This window comes from Cricetulus griseus, chromosome 8, assembly GCF_003668045.3.
Source record: "Cricetulus griseus strain 17A/GY chromosome 8, alternate assembly CriGri-PICRH-1.0, whole genome shotgun sequence".
In the NCBI taxonomy this organism is placed as follows: Eukaryota; Metazoa; Chordata; class Mammalia; order Rodentia; family Cricetidae; genus Cricetulus; species Cricetulus griseus.
The window spans coordinates 64,293,619-64,316,892 of record NC_048601.1 but is presented as its reverse complement, the minus strand read 5'-3'; the positions used below and the strand labels follow the sequence as shown (position 1 = coordinate 64,316,892).

General features: G+C 48.1%; 1 protein-coding gene across 4 annotated transcripts in view; it reads left to right on the top strand.

Annotated features, from left to right (window-relative positions):
- The window catches only part of Elmod3 (ELMO domain containing 3), a 34,278-nt gene extending 12,695 nt beyond the window's left edge, over positions 1 to 21,583 (top strand). For 3 of the 4 annotated variants that reach the window (XM_027429465.2, XM_035448609.1, XM_027429466.2), the window contains 8 exons: positions 1,809 to 1,877; positions 2,450 to 2,541; positions 5,468 to 5,591; positions 5,763 to 5,885; positions 8,895 to 9,025; positions 19,055 to 19,131; positions 19,345 to 19,472; positions 20,700 to 21,583. In XM_027429465.2, coding sequence (XP_027285266.1) covers positions 1,809 to 1,877; positions 2,450 to 2,541; positions 5,468 to 5,591; positions 5,763 to 5,885; positions 8,895 to 9,025; positions 19,055 to 19,131; positions 19,345 to 19,472; positions 20,700 to 20,902 — 947 coding nt within the window. In that variant the 3' untranslated portion in view covers positions 20,903 to 21,583. Of the gene's footprint in view, positions 1 to 1,808; positions 1,878 to 2,449; positions 2,542 to 5,467; positions 5,592 to 5,762; positions 5,886 to 8,894; positions 9,026 to 9,175; positions 11,058 to 19,054; positions 19,132 to 19,344; positions 19,473 to 20,699 lie in introns of those variants that run through there. The other variant, XM_027429467.2, reaches the window with a different exon arrangement.
- Positions 21,584 to 23,274: the final 1,691 nt, after the last annotated feature.

Here is a 23,274-nt window from a genome sequence, read left to right as displayed (position 1 = left end):
TCATTCGTCTCTTTGTTCGGCTACTTTATCCCTCATTTTTATGTCCCATAGTCTTGCATGCTAAAGGCTGAACTTTGTTTTCTTATTCAAGCAAGACCAAGTTCTGTGGACGTTATGTAGCTAAGTCACCTGAGTCTCAGTGTCAGCTACCCCAAGGCTAGAAGTAGCAAGATGGAATTTCCTAGCAATCTATTTCTTAGGACCCTGAATCTGTTTCCCCTTGCTGGCCCAAGGCCATAGCAAGCACTTGTTAAACTCTTCCTCCTAGGCTGCATCCCCATATAAGAAGCTGGAGAATTGCCTCATGCTTACAACAATCCCTAAGGACTTGCAGATGATTAAGTAATTTGGCCAAAAATATACAACTAGAAAGCCGCAATGAGCCCTCTCCTCTTCCAGCCACTTTCTACTTGGTTTTCACTAGCATTTGGTAGTATCTTATTTAATCCAAAAGTCTTTTCTGTCAATCCATCTTTCGTTACTACAACAAAGTACCAGAGGCTGGTTAATTTTATATGGAATAGGGGTTTAAGCAGGCATGGTGGCAAATGCCTGTGTCTCCAGCACTTGGGAAGTAGAGGTAGAAAAGTTAGAAGTTTAAGGTTATTCTTTGCTAGAGTGTGAGTTCAAGACCACACAGGGCTACATAAGACCCTACCTAAAAAAACAAAACAAAACAAAACAAAAAAACAGACAACCTGAGGTTCATTGAAGTTCAGAAGGGGCTATATCTGGTGTCCTACCTGATGTTGGAGTCCCAAATTGGTGCAGGGTACCACATGACAAAAGAGAGATTACATACACAGTGTCTCTTCTAGTTCCTGTCCTTCCTGTTTTATTTTGTGACAGAGTCTAAATAGACCGTGCTGGCCTCAAACTCACAGAGATCTGCCCCTGCCTCTGCCTCCACCTCCCAAGTGCTGGAATTAAAGATGTGTAACACCATGCCTGGCATTTTTTTAATTGTAATTTTCATAAAAGTCAAAATGAAGTCTTCCAGAGATGACAAAAGATACACCCAAGCAACATACCTGTTTGTATAAGGTGACTGAAAGTCATGAATACCCATGATAAACTAAAAGCTTTGACTCTGTGGCAGACTGAGCAATGGCTTGTTTAGTATTCTTTTCAGTCTTTTTGTTTGGTTGGTTTGGTTAGGTTTTTGTTTTTTGGAGATGGGGTTTCTCTGTGTAGTCCTGGTTGTCCTGGAACTTACCCCGTAGACCAGGTTGACCTCAAACTCACAGAGATCTGCCTGCCTCTGCCTCCCGAGTGCTGGGACTAAAGACGTGCACCACCACCACCGGCAAAATAGCCTTTTTAAAAAATTTTTTATTAGTATTTAAAAGACAGGGTCTCCTGTATTGTCAACTACCTTTCACTGTGCGTGGTGTAAGCAGTAGTAGGGATTGAACCAAGGGCTTTATGCATGCAAATGTTAGGCAAGCACTCTACCAAATGAGCCTCATCCCAAGCCCAGAAACCTGACTTTTAACATTGTTCCTTCAGCTTTCCTTGGACTACACGGTTTTCCATTGCCCTTTGCTCCTGTGCTGAGGTCTCCCTGGGGACCCCTGTGGGCATGGTGCTCCCCATACCCTTTTTCTCTGGCTCTGCAATGTCTAAGCACTTCCTTTTCTCTTCCTGGTCTCTAATGAAGCCACCAGGATTCAGGCATGATAACATGATCTAATCCTTGCCACCTCCTAAAGGCCATTTGATCAGAAGGACAGCTGTGAGGGAAGGGCTGTGTGAGAGCAGCTTCACAAAGCCAGATCTCACAGAGACTCTTTTTCTCGCTGTTGCAGTTGTAAACTCGGAGGTGCTCAGAGCCCAGGAAGAATGGGATGTGGTGGACACCATCCATCCAGACCCAGGTAAGTGTGGAAATGGCTCTGTGCAGCGCAACTCCCAGCAGAACCCACATGCACGGCCATTGCTGCTGTGACAGGGATTAGAAGTTTAGTCCTTGAATGGTCTCATTTTAGTTGTGTGACATGGAGTAGTCTCTTCCACAGATCCTGAAATGTTAGCCCGCTGCATGAAGTAGGGAAGGAACACCACACAGCAAGCCTACCGTGACTGCCCACCCTCCACCCAGTGCTGAGGGAAGACAAGAAGGCCTTGGTCAGGGTTAGGCCCTGAAGGGGGACAGGGATGGAGTCAGGCAGTGAGGGCCCCATGAAAGCCATCTGCTGGCAGTCCCTGAAAGCTGGGGAGAATTACCGCAAGTCCTTTTCTGACAGATTTAGATGGAGCTGTAAAAGGGTAGAGATGATCTGGGTCTCACCCAAGCTCAGGAGAAATGCCACAGTGAAGTGGCACCAGCCACCACCTGTATTGTTGGTGACAAGTTGGTAGCCAGTGCTTGGTTTAGAGGTGACAACCAGCTGACCATCAGTGGACAACTACTACCCTAAATCCTCAGATGTCTTCTTTGTTTGCCTAGAGATTGGGGTCAGCTCCCAGCAGCCTGGCCAGCTCATCTCCTTCAGCGAGGCCCTGCAGCACTTCCAGACCCTGGACCTCTCCTCCTTCAAGGTATGGCTGTAGGGAAGTATGGGCATCCAGGGTGCTCCGGCTTCCTAAGCTTGCTGGGCACTGATCTTTTCTCACCTAAGAAAGCTTGGATCTCAGGTAGCCAAAGGACCAGGTTTGGTGGCTCACACCTGTAATCCCAGCATTAGAAAGACAGAGGCAAGAGGTTTGCCTCATGCTTACGGCCAGTTACAGCATGTGCTCCAAGCTAAGAACCCACGACTGATTGATGGGTTATGTGTGTACAGGTGCCCTATGGTGGCCAGAGGCTCTTAAGGTCCTCGGAACGGATGGCTGTGAGCCACCTGATGCGATGTCGGTGCTGGGAACCAAACCCAGGACTTTTAGAAGAACAACAAGTGCTCTTATTAACCCATGAGCCATCTCGGAAAACCATTTAGGGCCCTGCTAGCCTTTGTGGAATTGAGCCTGAGGAGCTCTTACAGCCCTGTGATTTAGAACATGTGTAGCTATCTCCTGGGTTTCCCTCTTAGAGATGGGAAGTATGGAGTCAAAGACCAGGTAGCTCCTTGGGGAGGCAAGACAGACTGTCTAGGGAGAGGGGTACTAATGATTCATGGCAAATGAAGGAGAATTCCCTGTAGGACCCAGGAGCTGTTTGGGATTTTAATTAAATTTGTGTATTTTTGAAACGGAATCTTATTATGCAGCCCTGACTGAACTGGTATTCACTATGTTGCCAGGGGTGGTGGTAACTCAAGGCAACCCTGCTCCTCTGCCTCTCAAGTATTGGTGTTATACACATGTACTACCACACACAATATAATTTAGGAAAGATGTTGGGGGCTGGAGAGATAGCGGGTAAGGGCACTCATTTTTGCAGAGGACTCAGGTTTGATTCTAAAACCTATACATATGATCATCCATTACTTCAGGGCCAGGGATTCAATACCCTCTTCTGACTACCTCAGGCACCGGGCATGCACATGGTGCACAGACATACATTTGATCAAAACACTCACACATAGATTAATTTTTTTTTAAGGTATGGATACTAAGGATGATGGCACTCATCTGTAACTCTAGCACTCAGGGGACTGATGTGGGAAGACCATAAGTTCAAGGCCAGCCTGAGCTACATAGAGAAACCTTGTCTCAAAAAAGTTATGTGGGAGCTAGGCAATGGTGGTGCACACCTCTAATCTCAGCACTCAGAAGGGAGAGGCAAACAGATCTCTGAGTTCAAGGCCATCCTGGTCTACAGAGAGAGTTCCAGGACAGCCGGGGCTACACAGAGAAACTCTGTCTTGAAAAACCAAGAAAACCTAAATAGTTTTATGGGGCAGTAAGATGATTCGGTGGGTAAAGCTTTTGCCATGCAAGCCTCATGGTCTGAGCTAGATCCCCAGAACCCATGGGAAAGTGGAAAGAGAGAACTGACCTCTACACATGAGTCATGACAAGTATGCCCCTCATTCACATCATGTACACACACAGTAATAATAAAGTGGAATTGGGAAAAAAGAGTATTGTCAGCATTACGGCGGCTCAGATGGAAAGGTATTCTAGTACTCAGGAGCCACAGAATACTGAGTGTTAACAGCTCTGATGGAAAGGAATTCTAGCACTCAGGAGCCACAGAATACTGCATTTTACAGCTGAAATGGAAAAGGATTCTGGTATTCAGGAGCCCAGGAATACCAGAGGTCATAGTAAGCAGGGAAAGGAAGCCTGCTCCAGGGAAAGGCTTCCCCAGGGTATCAGCTCTGCTCCAGCATGGGAGGGCTTCCCCAGTGAAGTTACAGTTCGACTTTAGTCCCCCGGAGTGTAGTGTAACAACTCTGCTTTGCTAGGGGAAGGTTTCCTCTGGGAATCTGTTCTGGCTCCTGACTCCAGGGAAAAGTTGTTACTTCTCTCCTCTGCTTCATTTCCTCAAAGGAAGATCTCATCCAAACCTCATTCAAGAAATTTATTGGGAGGAAAGAATCCAGGAGAGTGTCTGCCTCTGCCAGGGTGGAAGGAGACAGCCCACAGCCATATGCTGAACAGGCACAGGGTTTATATGGGGCTTCTTAGGGGTGGAGTTTTTCCAGGGTGGGGATTGGCCACATTTCAATCCCTGAGCTCAGATTGGCTAGATCTTGTGCTCAGGGATTGGTTGGTTTTCTGCTCAGGTTCAGGGTCAGATTTGGCTTTGGTTTCAGGGCCAAAGTGTGTTTCTTTCACTGGTCCTTTTTTAGCCTTTGGCTCTAATTTTAGGGCCAGGAAGTATTTCTTTCTCTGGCTCTGATTCCAGGGCCAAACTATGTTTCTTTGGTTCTGCTCAGGGTGTGTTTCTTTGGCTGGCCCTTTTCCCCTACAAGTATTAGGAGAATAAGCACACTGAGGGTTTTGAGGGATGTCTTGAGTGACCAGTAGTTAATTTAGCAGAACGTGGTTTGGGGTATTCACCTTAAAGCCTGGATCATGAGAGAAGCTAAAGAGACAGACACTGATATAGAAGGCCAGAAGATGCCAAAACCCAGAACTTTGTAAGGCAGGCAGTGGTGGCCCTGACTTGGGAGCCAGCATGATGTAGTTTAGAAGGGACATCTAACTCATGAATGCCCAGTGACCCTAGCATCATGGAAGTGGGGAAGGAGCTGAATTTTGGAATTCATGTCCTCAGAGAATCAGATTGCTATGTGAAGGGCAGACACAGCCTTGCTGAGGATACTAGTCTGCCTTTTGCCTGACCATACCTGAGATTCCTGGAAAAGTCCAAGAGACCAAATGCAGAGAATTGACTGCAAATGTCTACATCTAAGGACCCTTGCACAGAATCTGGGAGCTGGAAGCGCCTGTCTCTGCAACTTACTGCTGCCTCCCTTATGCCTTCTGACTCCTTTTCCTGGCCCAAACACTAGCTGCCAGAACAGTCCGTGCTTGATAAAATTTTTAGTAGATTCTCTGTGCTTTTTCTCCCCAGAAAAGAATCCAGCCAACTATTCGAAGAACCGGGCTCGCCGCCCTCCGGCATTGCCTGTTCGGGCCGCCCAAGCTGCACCAGGGCCTTCGGGAAGAAAGAGACTTAGTCCTCACCATTGCTCAGTGTGAGTGCTAGGGGCAGCCCCAGGGCACACGCTGAGGCTCTTGCCTATTTGGATTTCCATGACAACCGATGGTATCATGGCTCAAACATAGTCCAGTTTCCCATTCTCTGGGAAGCACTAGTTTCTCCCTGGGGACAACCTAGCAGAAAATGTATGTGTGTTTTGGGGCAGGTGGCCTGGACAGCCAAGACCCGATGCATGGCCGAGTGCTCCAGACCATCTACAAGAAGCTGACTGGCTCCAAGTTCGACTGTGCCCTTCATGGAGACCACTGGGAAGACCTGGGCTTCCAGGGTGAGAGAAAAGTGCCTGTCTTGCTTTCCTTGTCTGATTGATTGATTCCAGAGTCCAGAGGGAGAGACCGTCTTGAGTGAGGAGGAACATCTAGGAGGGTACAGAAGAGTCAGGGGCCCTGGGGGCAGCACACAGGAGTGTGCCAAGCATGGTTGAGAGGAAGAGATTGTATAAAATCATTACTCCAGTTAAATAGTACAGCTTAGGAGGAAATCAACTTCATAATAATCCACAGGTAAAACTGCTCAGCAGAATGTGATATTTCCATGAGATAATCACACTGCATTAAAGGCAGTGTGGATCCTCCCACAGCCATTCACACCTTTGCTGATGCCAGAGAAAAATGGCAGCAGCAAACATGTAAAGGCACAGCAGTAGCAAGAGACACTCTGGAGCCGAAGGTCTTGGGACCTGGTCTATCTGAGATTCACCCATCACTGTCTTGCTTCCCGGTGGGCTGAATTCCTGAACCTCAACTGTCACCTGCTGCTCATCTGACATGGCCACCAGCAACAGAGCACATGTCACTTGGAGCTCTGCCATCTGTTAGGCAGCACTTTCGTGGTGTGAGATGGAATATACAGAGTGATGTCATTTGAGTCTGCTTTGCTTGTGTTCTTTTCTCTTTTTAAATGAATAGAGCTATTTTAAATTGAAACAATGATTTCACTTGCTTTTGGATTATGCTTTTTTTTTTTTGAGACAGGGTCTCATATAGCCTAGGAGACTCTCATTCTCAGGCCATAGCTTTGGTCCTCCTGCTTCCCCCTCCTAGCTGGTGGTCCCACCATGCCCACTCTATACAGTGCTGGACATCCAGCCCAGGGCTTTTTTACATGCCAGATGAGTGGTCTATCCCTTGAGCTGTGTCCTCAGCACTATACCATTTTCCCTACTATCCTATCATGACATCTGTAAAGAATAAGAAACTATATTGCAGGGCGGTACACACCTTTAATCCCAGCACCCAGGAGCCATAAGCAGGCAGATCTCTGTGAGCTTGAGTTCTACACAGAGTTCCAGGCTAACCAGGGCTGCCATAGTTTTCTGTAGTTGCAATAACAGATTTCCACTGGCCAAAAGATGTGTAGTTCAGTTATTAGAATGTTCAATCCCCAGAACCCTATAAAATGACATAGTTTCTCAGGGTGGTGGTGGCACATGCCTTTAGTCTCAGTGCTCAGGAAGCAGAGACAGGAGGATCTCTATGAGTTTGAGGCCAGCCTGGTCTACAGAGTGAGTTCCAGGACAGCTAGGACTACACAGAGAAATCCTGTCTCAAAAAAGAAAAAAAAAAAAAAGACAAAAAATGAAAGAAAATGAATTTGGCACAGTACACTTGCAGCACTGGAGAAGTGGACCGTGGGTCCGAATTTAAGGTCATGCTCAGCTACATTACATAGCAGGCTGGCGGCCAGCCTGGACTCCACGAGACCCTGTCTCAGCCATGAAGAGAGTGACTTAGAACAAGCTGTTATCTTCTAGTTCTGTGGCCCAGTCTGACAAGACTCAGTGAGAAAACCAGGAGGCCGACAGGGCTGACTTCAAGGCTGTGGGGGACCTGAGAGAAAATCCGTTTCGTTAACCTTTGAGCTTCTAGAAACTTCCTGCAGACCTCTATCGTCACAGGCAGAAGCAGCATCCCTGAGCTTGCTCCTCACCTCTTTCTCTAGCTGTGTTTCCACCTCCTTCTGCTTTCATGGACCCCTCTCATGTGCACTGAGCCCCCCCAGATACCCCAAGCCACTCCCCTCTCTGCTGACAGCCACTTTGCCTGCATCTTCATCTCCTTTGCTGGGTAGCGAGTTCCTACATTCTGAGGTTTAGTGTGGGCGTCTTTGGACCGGGGATTGTCCCGGTCACCAGAACTGCTTTCTGATCTCTCCAGTACTTAGAGCATCTGCCTCATCTCAGGTGCTGTTCATCACGCACTGGGTGAAAGGCCAAATATTGCATTCAGCTTCCACAAATACAAATACCATTAGCTGGGAGCAATAGCAGGACTCCGTTACTGTTCTCCTGTGTCCTCTCCACTGAAGGGATGGGGGCAGGGGACAGGGGCCCTCCTTACAGGGTAAATGCCAAGCTTCACACCTGGCTTTCTCTAATCCAGCAAAAGTTTCAGTCAGACAAGGGAAGAACTCTGGGCCCTGGGCCCTGGGCCCTCACTGGGCCTTTGCTGAGGAAGAGGATGAAGCGTGGGGCACATGTCTCCATATATCTCAATTGGATGTGTCTTACTAGCTGCCCTTCTCCTATCCCTTTGGCTAGAGAGAGCCAGCTTTTCTGGGGCCTTTTGGATCTGCTCTTAGTCTGTTTTCTGTTGCTATCACAAAATCTTTAAGGCTGGGTAATGTATAGAAATTAGAAGTTTTTTTGACTCTGAGGGCTGTGAAGTCAAAGAGCACAGTTACAAAATCTCCTCGGTGTCTGTTGAGGGCTTTCTCATTGTGTCATAGCATGCTGGAGATAGAGGAGGAAGAGCAGGCGTAAGTCAGCTTGAGTCTTTCTTCCTCTTTTTCCCTTCCAGAGATGGTCTCTCTGCTGGCCTTGAACTTGCTATATAGACAAGGATGACCTTGAATGTCTCATCCTCCTGCTTTTACCTACCAAGTGTTGGGATGACAGGCATGTTGACAAACATGTCCAGTTTATACTCTGCTGGAGATGGTACCCAGGGCCTTGTGTATGGTAGGCAGTGTATGTAGGGGCTAAGCTACACCCCAGCCCCTGTCTTTGTGAGGAGCATGGTGGTAGCTGTATGGGGAAATGAGTACAGAAAGCAGTAGGAACAAAGACTGCCCCCAGAGCAGTCCCAAGTGCTGAAGGATGGGCTTGTTTGGTTCCATACGGCCCATCAGAGGTGAGTCTAGAAGTGGGCTGTGCCTCTCATCCTCTTCTAGCCCAGCAGGGCCATTGTCAGTACAGTTTTCCAGCAGTGTTGTGAGAGATCCAGGGATCCAGGCATCCTCCATCCTTGCTTACTGTCACACCTGGTTTCTGCCACAGGAGCAAATCCAGCTACAGACCTGAGGGGGGCAGGCTTTCTTGCCCTCCTGCACCTGCTGTATCTGGTAATGGACTCAAAGACTTTGCTGATGGCCCAGGAGATCTTCCGCCTGTCTCATCACCATATCCAGGTAGGATTCTGGTGGGAAGATAGAGGGGAAGGCTGTGGAATGAGGACCCAAGGAGCCGGGACTGCATAGTTCAGTGTCAGGGTGGTGGAGACAAACCAGGAATGGCTCCTCTGCCCAATGCCTTGGAATCTGAGCTCCACCATTCATTAGCTGTAGGTCTTCGGCAAATCCCTCAGCTACTTGGAGCCCTGATTTCCTCATCTGCTGGAAATCATGAAGACTTGTTTTCACTTCTTTTCTGTCGCTGTGTTAAAATACTCTGGCAAGAACTACTGAGGAAGAAAGGGGTTGGTTGATTTGTTTGTTTGCTTGTTTGTTTGTTTGTTTGGTTGGTTGGTTGGTTTTTCAAGATAGGGTTTCTCTGTGTAGCCCTGGCTGTCCTGGAGCGTGTGCTGTAGAGCAGACTGGTCTGGAATTCACAGAGATCTGCCTGCCTCTGCCTCCTAAGGAAGGGTTTGTTTTTGCTCACAGTTTGGTGTTATAGTTCGGCAATGCCAGGGAGTCACAGCAGCAGGAGCTTCAGGAGGCAGCTGGTCACATTGCACCACAGTCAAGTAACAGCAATAACTGCAAGAATACTAAGTGTACAGCTCACTTTGTCCGTTTCATATGAACTCAGATCCCCTGCCCACAATTAAGACTTGTATCTCCATGTCAACAACATAATCAAGGTCATCTGTGTTAGCATGCCCAATGGCCCATACCCCAGATGACTCCAGACACTGGCCACTTGTCAGCACTAACCATCGTGACTATAGCTGGCCCACAGGGAATATCCTGTGGTCCTTGAACATATGCATTAGGCGCACAGAGGAGTTGCTGCTTCCAGTGTTGGGAGTTTTTTTCAACTCTGAAGGCACAGGGTTAGTTTGGGGGTGACCCTTGGTCTTAACCATCAGCCCAGTGATGGCTTCGGTCACCCCTTATTACCTCTTGCCCATTAGGATAGGTCTGATCATTTTCCCATGTAGTGAAAGGTAGTATTCACTCCAAAAGAAAACATAGGTAGCCTGCTTCCTCCCATTTGTCTACCCAAATTCACAGGGCTAGAAATTGGTTAATGCATTCAGTGAACGAAGAACAAAGATGACTTCCACATTCCCACCCACCCCCACTAGTTTTCATGATGCTTGGGATGTGTTAGAGAACAAAGCAGACTATGATCCTTCCAGCAGGATGACACAATAATATACTAAATTAATTCCAGAATTCATTAGAAGGTGAGGAAAAGGGTGGGTAAGGTAGGGACACAGTGTTCAACTCTCAGGAGATGAACGGAGTCTGGAAGGACTAGAGTCATGTTAGCCAAGCCTGTGCCTAGGGTGCCTGGTTTTCCAGGCATTGGGTATAGCAGAAGCAAAGGTCACAAGAAAGGGAGCATGCTGGGAGTGAGTAGAAGGAACACAGCACACCATGGGAGAAGAAGCCACCAAGGAAGCAGACCCGATATAGTAGACCTTGTCAGTCACATGGTGGATGCCAGGTTTGTCCCTGTGGTGCATCAGGAATAACTGCAAAGCTTTGAGCAGCACAGTGGCATATGCCAGCTCACAGGGATCTTACCAGCTGCAAGGAGAAGAGCCGTCTAAGGAGGTCCCTTATAATCATGAGTGACAGAGATGAGGGGGAGGAAGACAGTAGCCCAGGAGACAGAAGCATCCCAGAAGTCACATGAAGGAGGATGTAGTGTTGGCCTTGGCCTGGGGTCAGGTGGTTCTGGTTCATAAGACATAAGGATTGCTGGATCGTCACTGGGAACTGTAATTAGGACATTTTCAGCAGATATTAGAGGCAAAGAGCCTTGACTTGGATTAAATTTAAAAGGGAGTAGAGTGGGAGGAATAGATTTGAGACAGTAAATGTAGACTCGGTTTTCAGAGGATTTTGTGGCAAAGGGAAGCCAAGAAGGGTGATTGTAAATTGAGATTTTAGTCATTTGGAGCTGTGTGTGTTTTCCTGTTTTTTATTTTGCTTTTTTTTTTTTACATCAAAACTCTTTGTATTTTTTGAATAGTAAATTAATTTTATTATATTTTTTCTTGCCTCCATGTTTTTTTATTAGTTCAAATTAGGAACAAGCTTGTTTCACTTATCAATCCCTTCTCCCTCTCCCTCCCCTCACCCCCACCCAGCTTTTTTGTTTTTAAGATTTTATTTATGTATGTGTGTATTTGTGTGTATGTGCTGTGCACATGTGTGTAGGTGCCCCTAGAGGCCAGAAGAGGGATCCCCTGGAGCTAGAGTTTCAAGTGGTTATGACTGCCTGACACGGATGCTGGGAACCAAACTCCAACCAGTACTCTGGACCACTGAGCCACTTCTCCAGCCTCTTGTTTTGTTTTGTTCTTAATTTTTGAATCAACATTTCAGTCTGTTGTCCAGGCCGTCTTGGAACTCACTGTGTAGCCTGGATTATCCTTAAATACATCGTGACCCTCCTGTTTCAGCCTTCCAAGTGCTAAGATCACAGGTGAGAGACACCGTCCATGACAAGTAGTTATTTTCATGAAATTCAAGTGTCCGGAAAAGTTGTGATGGGCAATATTATCTAATAACAAAGAAATCAAAGTTAGAGACTTGGGGATAGAGCTCAGTTGGTAGAATGCTTGCCTAGCCTGCACAAAGCCTTGAGTTCTCTTCTGTTCTATCCAGAGAATGCTCTAAGATACCTGTATTTTCAGTTTTGAATGAATGAGTTTATTAAGCATATAGTAAGCAGAAGTAAAAAAACAACTATCTGGCTGGAGAGATGGCTTATCAGTTAAGAAAGCTGGCTGCTCAACAACCAGCAACCACATAGTCAGGCTCACAGCTGTCTATAGTGGGATCTCATGTCCTCTTCTGGCATAAAGGCATACATACAGACATATATATGAAATAAATAAATAAATCCTAGTTTTTCACAAAAGAATAAGCTGGACATGGTGGCACATGCCTTTAACCTCAGCACTCAGGAGGCAGAGGCAGGTGGATCTCTGTGAGTTCAAGGCCAGCCTGGTCTACAAAATGAGTTCCAGGACAGCCAGGGAGAGAAACCCTGTCTCAAAAGACCAGAGAGAGAGAGAGAGAGAGAGAGAGAGAGAGAGAGAGAGAGAGAGAGAGAGAGAGAATAAATATGAAGTAACAGATAGGAATGCTCATTAAATCAAGCAGTTACCACATCCAACAAGAACGAACGATGAGGAAACCCTGCTCAAATCCACATGAGAGATCTCTGGGCAAAGGAGGGTCTCTCCATGGGGAGCTTCCAGCTCCTCACTCCCACTGCAGGCAGTTGTATGCCATGGGCTAAAAACTAGTAAGCTGAATTGGAAATGCTTTTCCTTCTAGCTGGTCTCAAAGGTGCAGTGTCTTTATTGCCCTTAGCTGTTTGCTGCTCTCCTCCCTCCCATCTCTTACAGGGCTGAGGTCAGCCTGCCTCAAGACAAGGAGTCTTGGGGGACACTTGAGATAAACAGGCTTGAGTCTGAGACAAGTGGACTCTTGTCAGCTCTCAACATGGACAAACAGCACATGACAGTTTACCAATATAATGCTTATTACAGGTCCCCAAGACCTGGCATGTTAGTGTAAATTCAAGGTCATCCTAACTGTCATAGCAAGTTCAAGGCCAGCCTGGGTTACAAGACAACCTGTTTAAGAAGAATGGAGGGAAAAAAAAGATTTAATTGAATGTACTAGCCCACACCTTTAATCCCAGTACTCTGGGAGTCAGAGGCAGATGGGTCTGTTGTGAGTTCAAGGCCAGCCTGATCTATACAGAGAGACCCAGGTTCTACATAGTAGAACCCTGTCTCAGAAGGGGGACAGGGACTGAGAATGTGGCTCAGTTGGTAGAGTGCCTGCTTAGTGTCCACAGGCCTTGTGTTCAGCCATCAGCACAAACCAGGCATTGTGGTGCACACCTGTAATTCCAGCACTCTGGAGGAAGAGGTGGGGTGAGCACAAGCCAGGGTCATCCTCAGCTACACGGTGACTTAGAAGCCAGTAGGGGAAAATGGGGAGGATGATTTAAAAGCAGGCTATAACACCCTTCCGCATACACACATACTCCAGCTCCAGGGTAGGAAATGGCTATCAGTGCTTCACAGTACTGCCTGGAAACTATGTCCCCAGCAGCGTGCCAGGTCCACAAATAGAGTGAATATTTACTCATGGGAACATTTGCTGGTAATTGGAAGCTTATTATCATGCCATGAGCATCACACATTGGATACAACATTTGTGCCAGGAGCACAGTGGCACATTTTGGAAGTAGGGGAAAAGTAAAAGATAGGGACAGACCGAGCTTTATTGGGCGTGGAGTGCAGGACACCAGTCATAACCCTGGAGTCTGGGAAAGGGGGTTATAACCACATGAAAAGTTGCAAAGAGCAAAATGAAGCATGGTGAGATCATGTATTGATCAGGTGGTGGAGGCAGGAAAATTGGTAGTTCAAGGTCATTCTCAGTTACATAGCACATTCCAGGCCAGCCTGGGCTCCATGAGACAAAACACAAAAACAGGACAAAACGACAGATTAGCCCTGGTATTTTCAAATTAATAAGTGGAAGTGTATTAGTTAACTTTCTGCTGCTATGACAAATGACCTGACCAAGCAGCTTAGGAAGGAAGGAAGAAGGAAGGAAGGAAGGAAGGAAGGAAGGAAGGAAGGAAGGAAGGAAGGACGGACTCAGATGGTTGGTCACATGGTATCCAAAGTCAGGGAACAGAAAACAATGGATGCTACTGCTGGGCTGCCTTTCTCCTTTTTATCCAGCCCAGGGCGCCAGCCCAAGGAATGGTGCCACTAACGTTTAGCGTGGGCCTTCCCACCTAAGTGTGTGTGTGTGTGTGTGTGTGTGTGTGTGTGTGTGTGTGTGTCTGTGTGTGTGTGTTATGAAAGGTTAGATAAAAACTCCTAAAAATAAACCATCACATAGAACAAAAAGCCAAGTGTTAGAATGAAGGGAAGGGTAGGTTTGGACCTCCTGCCTCCACACCTCATCATGGGACTAGATTGTGTTGGATCATCATTGTCTTTGATCAATGTACTTATAAAAAATATTTTATTTTTTATTTTTATGTGTATGGATGTTTGCCTGTATGTATGTCTATGTACCACGTGTGTGTGCCTGATGCCCAAGGAGGCCAGATAGGGCATCAGAACCCCAGGAAATGGAGTGACAGAGGTTGTGAGCCACTGTGTGCATGCTGGGACTCAAACTCTTGTGTTCTGGAAGAGGAGCCACCACTCTTAAGCTTTGAGCCATCTCTCTAGCCCCTTATCTTATTTAAAATTCTTTGTATGCATATGTGTCTGTGTGTAGGTATGTTCACATGAGAGCAGGTGCCTGTGGAGGTTATAATAGCACATATGATCCCATGCTGGAGTAATGGGAACCAATGTAAGAATGACTGTGTGTGTGTGTGTGTGTGTGTGTGTGTGTACATGCAAGCACAGTACACCAGAAGAAGACATCTTGTGGGCGTTCATTCTCTCCTTTTGCCATGTGGCTCCTGGGGATCAAATTTAAGTCTTCAGATTTGGTGGCAAACTGGCTGAGTCATCTCACCAGCACCCTTACAGGCATTCTGGTAGACCAGACTGGCCTCAAGCTCACTCTGTAGCCATATTAGCCATGAATTCCTAATCCTCCTGCTCTTGCTTCCTGACCAATGCACTTTAACTTCTTATTTTGTAATGATTTTTGAAGGGGACTCTCCTACAGCGGGAACTCCCTTCCAAACCCCAGTTTAGGCACAAACCACACCCAAACACCTGTTTTCACAGAGAGATCCTTTATTAAGTGGGGGAGGAAAAGTTAAAGTGGCTGCTTTCTGACTCAGGCAGGAAAAAACAAACAAACAAACAAACAAACAAAAAAACCCACGGGCAAATGGCCTTGCAGGTGTCATTCTTAAGAAGAGAAAAAGGGAGGTCTGTGTGAGAATGGTCTAGGATGTGTGGTAAGAAGATGGAGGACTAGGGAGAAGGGGAAGGACACAAGAGAAGGGGGCAGGAATATTTGTTCTGGATGGACAAAGGGCTGCCCCTGGATAGAGGGAGACAGATGTGGCCCACAGGCAGATGGTGTTTATACAGGGTAAGGGGGAAACCCTGTGCTAGAATAGGATGCTTATTTTAATTGGGCATATTGATTAGGTGAACCAAAGGGAACTCTTGATTGCTGGACTTTGGTAGTCAGCTTCAGGAAGAGAAAGTGGCCAAATAAGGGAGTAGACCTTGGTTGTCCCGCGCAATAGTCTCGCCAGCAAGAACCACACAGGACATTCGGATCCTTCTGCAGGAAAGCTTTAATGCGTCTTGAGAGGAGAGCATAAGCTTACCAGAGCGGAGACCCCGAGCCAAGAATCCTGTCCCCTAATAAAGGCTGGCAGCCGCCGCCTGGGACGTGTCACCCTATGATTGGCTTCAGCTCATCAGGCCATATGACGCCACGGAATAGGCAGAGATCAAGGAAATGGAAAATTACCCAGCGCCTGCGCAATAATTTACATTCAGTGCCTGCAGGCACCATCATTGTAATGGAGAATGCAGGGACGGCTCCCTACACTTGGTGTCTGGCTTTCGGAATGTGCTCTAATGGTTTTAGCAAGGCAGGGCGAATGGGGACAAGGGGAAGGCCTGCCACAGCCACATGCTCTAGTGGGCTAGTGTCCCTCCAATTTTAAATTTACAGAAAACTCGCCAAAGGATCACTAGACAGAGCAGCCATTTCTTTCTCATTCCACTTCCCCAGTAACCTCCAACTATATGACTGTTATGCAAACAAAGGGTGACTAACTGGAGTACCCTGCAGCAACCTTGTCCTGGTCTTTCACCCTTGGGTCCCATTGCCTCTTGTTGTCATGTCTCCTTTATCTCTTCCAGCCTGCAGGAGGGTTTATTTCACCCTGAGTTTGTCTTTTGCCACCTTGACATACTATATCCCCCATCTTAGGTTTCTCTCTCTCTCTCTCTCTCTCTCTCTCTCTCTCTCTCTCTCTCTTTTTCCAAAATTAGATGGGAGGTATGCGTTTGGGATGAAATGGCACCATCTATGTAATGTGCTTTTCTGGGTATGTGGTACCAAGGTGTACACACTGTCTCCTGTGTGTTATTCCTGTGATGCTAGCTTCGGTGAAGATGGTGTCCTCTGGTCTTTGTCCATTTAAATAAAGTTTCTGTTTTCCCCTTACAATTAAAAACATCTTACAAAAAATACTTTGAGATTATTCAAGTATCCTATTTACCCTCAAGTTTCCACCCATGCACTTAAGAAAGATGGATTTTTAAAATTATGCATATATGTGTATATGTGCATGTGAGTGCATGTGCCTGCAGAGCTAGAGGCGTCAGATCCCCTGAACTAAAGTTAGGGTGGTTGTGAGCCCCCCCCCCCATGTCTCCTATCCTAGCCTGCAGTGGTCCTCTTCTGCCTCCCAGGCAGTTACCAAGTGAATGCCATCACCCTTAACCAGTAATTCCAGTGTGTCACTGAAACCTGTGCTGGTGGGAGGACTGCTCAGGTCGAGGACAGAAGGGGCCACATATTAAGACCCCATCTCAAAACACAGCAATTAATGTGACGTTTGACCTCCAGCCCTATGCACCTCCAAAACATGGGGTTTTCCAGAAGCAGTCTACGGGACATGTCTAACGAGAAGCCATGTCAGTTTACTCCTGAAAAGATGGCCGAGGGCCACTAAGATGGCTCGGCAGGTAAAGACCCTTGCTGCCAAGCCCAGTGACTTGATCCCCAGGAACCACACAGTAGAAAGAAAACTGATCCCTACAAATTGTCCTCTGACCTTCACACGTGTGCACGTGCATACACTCAGGTAAAAAAATGAATATGATTAAGAGAAATTGTTATGAGACTAGAGCGATGACTCCACAATTAAGAGAGCTGGCTGCTCTTCCAGAGGACCCAGATTGATTCCCAGCACCCACATGGCACCCTGCAACTGTCTGTAGCTCCAGACCCAGGAGATTGGCACCTTCTTTTGACCTACCAGGCACACATGGCATCAGACATACATACTGGCAACATACCCATACACTTAAAATGCAAATTTTTTTAAAAGAAAATGGTAGGCTAGAGAGAGGGCTCAGAGGGCTAGAGAGAGAGAGTCTGCTCTTGCAGAACTCCTGAGTTCAATTCCTAGCTCACAACCATCTGTAATGAGATCTGGTGCCCTCTTCTGGCCTGCAGTCATACATAGATACATAATAAATAAATCTTTAAAAAAAGAAAAAGGAAAGAAAATGGTGCACAGACGTACATACAGGTGACATACCTATACACATAAAATTTTAAAATGTTTTAAAAAGAGAAAATCTTAAGAGAAAGTTTAAGTTTCAGGTGCCTGCCGTGCCCCCTGCTAAAAAAGAATCAACTCAAGCAGGTCAGTGGTGGCCCATACCTTTAATCCCAGCACTCTGGAGGCAGAGACTGGTAGATCTCTGAGTTTGAGGCCAGCCTGGTCTATGGAGAGTTCCAGGACAGCCAGGGCTACACACACACACACACACACACACACACACACACACACACACAGAGAGAGAGAGAGAGAGAGAGAGAGAGAGAGAGAGAGAGAGAGAGAGAATTGACCAAACCTCCAGATTCTGAGACACCCCAGCCTCCGTGTGTCCCAGGGCTATTAGCACTTTATCCTGAAAAGTAGCCAGTCCCCCGGGGAGAGGTGGGACAGGTCAGTCTCCTGTAAGGAGGCACCTTGTAGCAATGCTGACAGTGGTTGGGTAGCTTTCCAGGAGGTATCTGCTCAGCATTGTATTCTGGCCTTGTGTGTCCCCACTCCCAGCAGAGGAGGAGTGTGCAGTTTTGTTGTTGTTGTTGTTTTTGTTTTGTTTGTTTGTTTGTTTTTCGAGACAGGGTTTCTCTGTGTAGCTTTGGAGCCTATCCTGACACTCGCTCTGGTAATCAGGCTGGCCTCGAACTCGGAGATCTGCCTGCCTCTGCCTCCCAGGTGCTGGGATTAAAGGCGTGCACCACCAACGCCTGGTGAGGAGTGTGCAGTTCTAAGAGGTCCAGTGTGTATGCACAGAGCAGGCACTCAGAAGTGGGAGCCCTGAGCCACTGGGTCCACATCTGCCAGTGGTCCACACAGGGATTCCCAGCCAGCACCTCACTCCAGAATCACACCCCAGAATCTTGAGGAGTGAGGCCAGCTGAGCTTTAAAGGATGCTTGGGTCACCCTACTTTGATATTCAAAAATATTTAAGCCCAAAAGAAAGGCATGGAGGCAAATGAAAATGCAAAAAATGGCCAGGAGGAGCACAAGTTTGAGGCCAGCCTGGTCTACCTAGCAAGTTCCAACCCAGCTAAGGCTGCATAATGAAACCCTGTGTCAAAACATGAAGGTGATGGGATAGAGTTGAGTTGGTTGAACGCTTGCTTAGCATTCACGAGGCCCTGGGTTTAATCCCCAGACCCACACAAATTGGGCATGGTGGCACATGACTGTAATCCCAGTATTTGGCAGGTGGAGGAAGAAGTTCAAGAGCAGGAGTTGGAAAGATGGCTCAGCAGGTAAGAGCAGTAGCTACTCTTCCAGAGGACAGGGTCTATTTCCCAGCACCTATGTGGCAGCTCACAACTCTCTGTAATTCCAGTTCTAGGGTCCCAACATGCTCTTCTAGCCTCCTCTGGCACTAGGTATACACATGGTACACAGACATACATGCAGACACTTAATAATATCATACGCATTAAATAAATAATTAAGAAGCTCAAGGTTGATCTTGGCTACAAAGAGAATTTAAGTCAAGCATGGGATCTGTGAAGCCTGGTCCTTATTTTTAAAAAATGAAAAAAGAGGGAGTTGGATGCAGAACTCATTTGGACTAACCTCATATGGAGTCCTAGATTCCAGGCCTTAAGTTACAGTTAAGTATGTTGGTATATAACGTGAGAAGCAGCAGCAACATAAAACAGCAGCAGCCGACCCTGCCAGCCACATGAGGCGAAGAAATGCGTAAGGCCAGAACTGGCTGGCCACTGACCTCTTACCCCCCTTCCAGCAATTCCCTTTCTGTTTGATGTCTGTGAACATCACCCGCATTGCCATCCAGGCCTTGAGGGAAGAGTGTCTCTCCAGGTGAGTGACCCAGCAGAGCCTGGTCCATCCCCATCCCCATCTTCAAGCTGTCACCTGCTGGCTCTCCCATCTGGACAATCCCCATGCACCAGCCACCTCACCTCCCGAACCTGACCCAGGCTGCTTGGGGAATGGTGGGGTGGGGTGACCTGACTGGGTAGGTTGGGAAGCAGTTCATCTGTGACTGAGCAGGTCACCTCTTGTGTCCTGTAGGGAATGTAACCGGAGGCAGAAGGTCATCCCGGTGGTGAACAGCTTCTATGCAGCCGCTTTCCTTCACCTGGCACGCGTGTGGAGGACCCAGCAGAAGACTATCTCAGACTCAGGCTTCGTCCTCAAAGGTGGGTGCTTCCTCCTGTGGCCAGGTCTGGAGAATGCAGGGTACAACCACTGCATTTCCTCCTCCCCTCCCTTCCACTCCTCTCCCCTCCCCTCCCCTCCAAACCCCCTGGGGCCTGCTATTTCTCTTTTCTCTGCCACTACACCCCTCACTGTCTGTCCATACACTTCTGTTTCCTTGCTTGTTATCTGTGTGTCAAAGCAGGGTCTTGCCGTAAGGCCCTGGCTGGCCTGGAACATGCTGTGTAGATCAGAATGGCCTTGAATTTATGGCAGTCTATCTGCCTCTGCTTCCTGAATACAAAGATCACAGCCTGGTCTTCAGAGTGAGTCCTGGACACAGAGAAACCCTGCTTGGGGGTGGGGGGGAGATTACAGATATGCACGACAGTCTGATGATTGCTTGTTACCGTTATTTTTATTTAGATTTTTGAGATAGTCTCACACTGTAGCCAGGCTATAATCCTCCTGCCTCGATTCCCCTGTGTTGGGATTACAGTCTTGAGCATTCGTGGTTCTAGATTGATCACATCAAACAACAACCCACATCTTCTGAACTGAAAATCTAAAGCTCAATAGGCATAGTGCAGGCAGATCTCTGTGAGTTCAAGGCCAGCCTGGTCTACACGTGAGCTCCAGGAAAGCCACGGTAAAACCCAATCTCAAAAAAACAACAAAACAGGACTGACAAGATGGCCCACTGGTTAAGATGGCCTCCTGCTCTTGCAAGAGGATCCCACTTGGTTCCCAGCACCCATGTGGGCCAGCTCACACCTGCCTGTAACCCCAGCTCCTGAGAGATCCTGTTCCTTAACCTCTGCAGGCACTCACGCTCACGTGTACATATCCACATACACATGTACCCACACCAGATTATATACATACTTTAAAAAATAAGTAGGTTTTGAAAACATGCAGTCAATCAAAGTTTGGGCTGGGGATGTGGCACCTCGGCTAGAGCACGTGCGTGGCTCAATCCCAGTGCTACGTCAACTGTGCGTGGCGGCACAAGCCTGTCATCTTAATAGGTGTCACTTAATAGGTGGAGACAGGGAGATAGAAGGAGTGATCCCTGGCTCTATGACTGTTTTACTCTTGTCTCTAAAGGACAGGGGTTGGAGGTGTTCACAGAGCCATTGGACTTGAGGCCTTGTGCCACCCCCCACCCCCCTCACGAACCCCCGCCTAGGGTCCCCTAAGCCTTCAGTTTCCCATCTCCTCTGTTCCAGACTTGGAAGTATTGGCCAAGAAGAGCCCAAAACGGCTGCTCAAGACTCTGGAAGTCTACCTAGCCCGAGTGTCAAAGGGACAGGCCTCCTTGTTGGAGACACAGAAGTGCTCTGGGTCTGAAGGGTCTCACTCCAAGGACCTCACCTTCACAGGCGTGTGTGACCTGCAGTCTCACTCATTTGAGAGCACAGGGTTGATCTGACCCACCACGGAGACGATTCCTAAAAAAGCAAGCTGGATCGCTCGCTTGAGCTCTCAGAACCCATGAACCCTACCTGCCTCCGCAGGTGAGGTTAGGAAGCTTCCACTTCTGGGTAGTGAAGTCTCAGTGTCCACACCAGCATAGCACTTTCAGGCAGCTAGAATTAACCTCCTTGCCACTTTGGAAGCAAGGAGTCTTCTGTTGTTCCCAGCTGGGCTCACTCCAGTTCACAGGCCTGGGCTCCCGATGTCTCAGCGGAAGTGAACGGACCATAAAGTAGGACAGCCGCATCTGAACAGTCTACACATCCGCACCTACAGTCCCTGGAAGCTGCTGCTAGAATTCTGACTCCACAACCGCTGTCCCCAGTGTCCAGAGGCAACAATATCTTCAGCCAGCAGGGGGCAACACAACACAGGAAAAAGCGACTGACTGATAGGCAGGCCCCCTCCTTTCAGGACTCTTGTTCCCTCCTTTCACCCCCTCCCCCTACTTCCTTTGCCCACCTTTGTTTGTGATCTGGAAATGGGCACTCGGCTAACTAGACTAGCTATCGAGGTGCTCGACCCACATCGCCCGCAGGCTAGGGCTCTTATGGAGACCACACACCCTTCCCTAGAGGCAATAGGAACTCACTTACCCACCAGCAGTTTTACAATAAAGGAATTGTTGTAGTCTCTAGTGTAGTCTCTAGTGTTTTCTTCCAAGACAGTTCTTTCAGGGTCTTCCTGTGCCCCGTTGTCTGGCACCAGATTGAGCCAGGCAGGTTAGCACGTAGGGTGCAGTGGGGCTACACACTCCTCAGAGCCCCAGGATGGAGGGGCTTCCTACACTCTGGATACCTGCCATTTGAGTTCCCCTGGCAGCACCTGCAGGCTTGGAGACGACAGACGCCCATTTATTTATTATCATTATTATTATTGTGTATGTGTGTATGGTATGGGGTGTGGGAGACACACATGACATGCCGTGTGGGGATCAGAAGACAGCTTGATGAAGTTGGTTCTCTCCTTCCACCGTCAGCTTCTGGAGATTAAAACCAGGTCATCTGGCTTTTGTGGTAAGCTCTTTACCTGTTAAGCCATCTTGCCCACCCAGGCCAGGAGACCCTTCACAAGCTCTATCCAGTGAGCACAGTGGTCTTGTTAGGGTTGACTAGTGTGTTGTCCACCCTAGGCTTTTCCTGGCTGTTGCTCCCTGGCCCCAGCCCCCCACCTAACCACCTTAGAGCCTCAGGCCCCTGTGCCCCTCTGGCTTCCCTCGAGCCAGACTGGAGAAGCCTGTGTCCATCTCTACTTCTATTTTAGGCCATTCCAAATCTGGCCCAGAGATGGCACCGACAGAGAGAGGCCTTCCTCCCAGCGTGCTCACGACACGGCCTGCAGTTCACCGTCTGTCGTAATCATAGAGTCTCAATTAGAACGCGTTGTTACCACATCTCTGCCTCCAGCCCCCATCTTCAGGGACCAGCAGAGGTTGCTGGGCTGGGAGAGATTGGCAGGCAGCCCAGGTCCTTGTCAGTTTGGGTGCTTCCTTCCCTACTGTCCCTGTCCCTTGCTCTGAGCCTACAAGGTTGACTCGGGAAGCACAGGACCCCAGCATATCAGGCCACATGGACCCCAGGAGGGCCAGCACTCCCAGCAGGGGCCCTTCATCTAGACCAGCTTACCACAGCTCCAGGATAACTCAGGAATCCATCCTCCTGGTGGGCGGGTTCGGGTGGAGATAAGAGGCCTCCGAAAGATGAAAAGCTGTGTTTTTCTTGGGGGTAGGGAGAACTGCCTTGCATGGGAGACCTTAAAGTCTCCATAAATCTGAAACTGGCAGAATCACGTGGGTGCATGTCTTCCTCTCTCCCACCAGTGTTCCTGTGTGGTCAGCTGAGGGCTGGGAACCGAGGGGAGGGTCCACAGAGGAGCTCACTTTCCCTTGCTCCTTGGCACAACGTCAGAAAGATGAACTTGATTAGACTTTGTGGGGGGACAGAAGAATGCAGTGTGTCACAGCTCAGAAGCCACAATAACCCTTAGGACACACAGGAGGGGTGGCTCAGGGTGGCAACTGCCTCTGATCCAGGTTCACTAAGACACCACTCTTGTCGTTGCCCTTCAGGGTTGGGGGGCCTCTGTGACACACTCCCCACCCCTCTCTAGCTTGTTTCTTTTAAGATAGGGTCTCTGATGGCCTAGGGTGACCTTGAACTCACTATGTAGCAAAGGCTAAGCTCATGATCCTCCTGCCTCTACCTCCCAAGTGTCAAGGTTACAAACATGTACCACCATACCTGGCTCAGTTACTCTCTTCCCCCCAGCAATGCTCTCTGCCCTCTTTGATACCCCATACTATGTCATTAACAAGAAATAGAACTAGGG